Below are 4174 nucleotides of genomic sequence, written 5' to 3' on the forward strand. Positions count from 1 at the left end.
TATATATATATATACACATACATAAATACATACATACATACATACATACATACGTGAAGTGCACGTGTTGTTTTTTCGTGAGTTTTATTTTCATGGTTATTGTATTTGTGTATGTTTCTTTGTTTGTATGTGTACATATTTGTGTTTATAAGTATTTCTGATTTTGTATATAGAAACGTATTAGATTCCGTTAAGATTTTCAACTCTTATGCACGTCAGAGAGACATCTTCAGTTGAAGTGTCAAACTTATTTCGTTATCGTCTTTCTGATGTAGTGTATAGCTAAACATAAATATTAACTCCATAACTTATACAATACAGAAAGATATGCTCTGTGTCTGTGAGTGTGTGTGTGTATGATTATGATAGGAAGAAAGGGACAAATACACAAAGCGAATGTGTAAGAATGTGTGAGACGCCATGAAACAAGGAATCTTGAGGTGGAAATAGAAAGTATTGACAGACAGCATGATATTATAGAAACAACATCAGCTAAATTCCAAGTTACCACTAAGAAAATAGGTAAATCTGATTTTCACCTATATTTTCTCTTACATTTGTATACTTTTCTCAATTTTTTTTTTTTTTAGGTGTGTCGAAATACTCTTAATGTAACACATTGCTAGATACTTCAGTGTCAGCCAGATATAACTTATATTGACATATTTCCTACAAGTAATCCACACTTGAGCAGCTTTCACTTTCAAGCTGAATTTATCGCCGTCACTGGATATGTTTAGATACTTCTAATACTTCTACAAGAAAAAGAAGAAAATGAAAGCGGCCATCTTGCAGATAAAATTTTATTAAGAATAAATATACATAAACAAAAACTGGGAGATAAAATGAAAGGAATCTTAATATTGATTGTGATGGTTTACTAAATAAAACTGATGTATTATTACATCTCTATGATATTTTTGTGTTTCACAACAAGAAACATTCTGCACACACATAGTGGCATGCAAATATATATGTGCGTGTTTTAATACGAATGTGCAAATGTATACTTTTATATACACACGCGCTAACATGTGCATATGTTTGCATATATGTGCTTAGGTATACATGTATATATATACATGTATATATGTATATGTACACATATATGTATGTATGTATGTTTATATATATATATATATACATATACATATATCGGTGTGTACTTGTGGGAATGTGTGCATATGCATACGTTCGGGCGTGTGTGTTTTTATATGTGTGCGTGTGTATGTAAGTGTGTGTGTATGTGTGTATGTGTGCGCCTGCATTTTTGTGTCTGCGCACATGCAAGGATCAAATGTCATAACATCGTTCTGCAATCGGATAAGACGCAACTAGGAAAAAATCAACAACACTTATTACTTTAAGAAATGGTAAATATCCTGAAGGAACTTGGAGTAATTGTCGACAAAGGATATCGCAAGAATCTATGCAACGACTATTAGTGTCGTATTTCCAATTTCTCAGTTTGAAGTTACGAGTAGATTGTACCTTAGCAGAGTGGTGAATCTTTTACAGATCTCGAATATCGTGTGCTAAGAAATATAATATCGTCATGTTGAATAAGGCAGCGCCTTTAAACAGCTCCTCAGCATTCGATTATGTAAGAATCGAAATGAACCTGCAATGCAGCAAGGGAGACATATCAAAACTGTGAGAATGATATCGCATTTTCTCATTTACGAAATACCAAATACAGAAAGATACTGCATTGGGTTAAACAAATAAAATACTAAAAATTGTATTGATATGTGTATTTCTATGTGTGAATGTATGTGAACATATATATACATATATATATATATATATATATATATATACTAATGATGTGAGCAAACAGGAATAGATTACCCAGTCCTGTACCGTAGTAGCTCTCAGGTATATTCCAGGATACGGTTAGCCACATCAAGTAATAATAAACATTAGTCATCGCTTAGTATGAGTCATCTCTCCGGTAATTCTTCTGATGGATAACTCAGGGTTCACTTTGCTGGGTTATTAATATCATCATGAGTGTAATTTTCAAATAATTACAAAGAATACGACGACTGGTACATGTCGTATACGACTATTGGTACGACGATTGGTACAAGAATACGACGATTAGTACAAATTTTTCTCTTAATTTTACATTTGATCGAAAAGCATAGTTAGTTGGTTAAACTGACTGACACGTGAGATGTTTACACCTGTACGGAAAATTTGTATGGATTTCTTACAGATATCTTGTCCTATACACAAACAGGAGGTGCGAATTATAGAGGTATTCGTCGAGACATTATCTGGCCTAACTTCCAACTAAGTATCGTTATTATAACTTAGAATATCTTCCTTTCCTTTCTTTTTTTTTTTTAATCATAGTAATACATACAGATACGGTACCTTGCGCATAACCTAAAACTTAACTTTTGATGTCCTTCCTAAGGGACATCATAAAAAAAAATATATAGTGATAGAACTTCATCAATGAAATTAATTTTAATATCAACTCTATCCAATCTTTCACATAAAGAAAAAGCCTATTAGAATACTCACATATTCTTTGACCTAATTCAATGTATATACAACTCCAGACTTGCGTCCTGGCATTGGTGCTAACTTGAAGCTCGCCTAAATAAACTTTCTAGCTGTATCAAATTTCAACATATATCCCTTTACTTCTAGTTGTGCATTAAACAAATTAGAATAAGGAAATAGCCACAAACAAATTAACTCAGTTCGCCTCAAACCACACTTGTTGAAAGACTGAATGAAGCTTCCCAGCAGACTGTGCTGATTTGCTTGCATGCGCAACTGTAGATACTCTGCGCAGCAGGAATCCGTGTCGGTCAAATTTAACCAGCTAATTATGCTGTATCACCAACTGTAAAATTAAAAGAAAAAAGAAAAAGCTTATTCCCAAAACTTTCTCTGACGACCTATTTATAGAGTCTACATTCACATATCTGTGATAGCACCTGTCTATCAAAAACTCGAAACTTTCCTTCACTGGCAGATATTTTATTTTAGATCAAACATAAATATTCTACATTGTTTTCCTTGTATGTTCCGCTATATTTAAAAAGCGTTGAGCTACAACAATATAACACTCGCGTGTCGACAAAACAACACATCTGAAAATTAAGCTCGATCTTACATTAAGAAACAGGACAACAGAGTAATTAGTCTCTATCAATTTACTTATTTTTGTACCTAGTAATTTCGTCCATGAAAATTAGGTGCATAAAGACAGAATCAAAAGATATTTATACAATATTTCGTAATGAAAATAAACTAATTTCGACGTTGCCATCTCTGCTTCTATTTTGTTCTATTGCAACAATGAGTTTATATATATTTTGTTTTTAAATCTTTTTATTTAGATTGATGCATTACGAAAATTAAAACAAGGAGGAAAGGAAAATCTTCAGATGTCAATGTCTGATAACATTAGACCGACAATGTCGACAAATCAGCGTCCAGTACGAACAAATATAAACTTCGTAAGTATGAACATTTACATGAAATTGCAGTTATTTTCTAATCTGCCGGCGTATGATGGGTTAGAATATCTTTGAAACTTGACTGCGTCGAACTACATACATCACAATATTTCTTTTTCAGTGTTTTCCATTTATAAATTTTGGTTTAAATACGAATGTACATTTACTTTCATGAGCGTCGAATGAATAAACACGATTAGTTTACTCAAATCAGTCTACTGATTCTACCACTTGATATACAAAGCGTTATCGCTTATATATTCAAGAGGATTATAAGTTTATAATTAACATAAAGTGATTAATGCCTAACTATGATTATATACCTCAACTTCTTCAAAATTTTCAAAAGAGTTTTTAAAAGATGTTAGCGAATTTGAAATAATACATTCCTTTACATAACTATTAATAAATGTATAGAAATCATTGTAATACACTGTAGAATATTACCTTAAAAAAATTGACCGCATTTAAAGTACAGGCATTATTGAAAACTGTTCAAGAAAGCATATGTTACATTTAATTTATAAAATATGCATTTGAAAAATTATGTTGGAAATTAGTACGGGTAGATTATACCAAAGAATACATATCGTGTACAATTGATACCATTCATACATACTCAGTAGATAGTACTAAATCTAGATTAGGAATGTATTATTTGGGACTGTATATATATATATATATATATACAT

At 31.5% G+C, this 4174-nt stretch overlaps 1 protein-coding gene across 1 annotated transcript in view; it reads left to right on the forward strand.

The window, feature by feature from the left end:
- The window catches only part of LOC106876909 (carbonic anhydrase-related protein 10-like), a 1215161-nt gene that overhangs the window by 1094675 nt on the left and 116312 nt on the right, over positions 1 to 4174 (forward strand). The window contains exon 8 of the mRNA XM_052965551.1: positions 3363 to 3482. Coding sequence (XP_052821511.1) covers positions 3363 to 3482 — 120 coding nt within the window. The remainder of the gene's footprint in view (positions 1 to 3362; positions 3483 to 4174) is intronic.

Source organism: Octopus bimaculoides, chromosome 2 (assembly GCF_001194135.2).
Source record: "Octopus bimaculoides isolate UCB-OBI-ISO-001 chromosome 2, ASM119413v2, whole genome shotgun sequence".
NCBI lineage: Eukaryota > Metazoa > Mollusca > Cephalopoda > Octopoda > Octopodidae > Octopus > Octopus bimaculoides.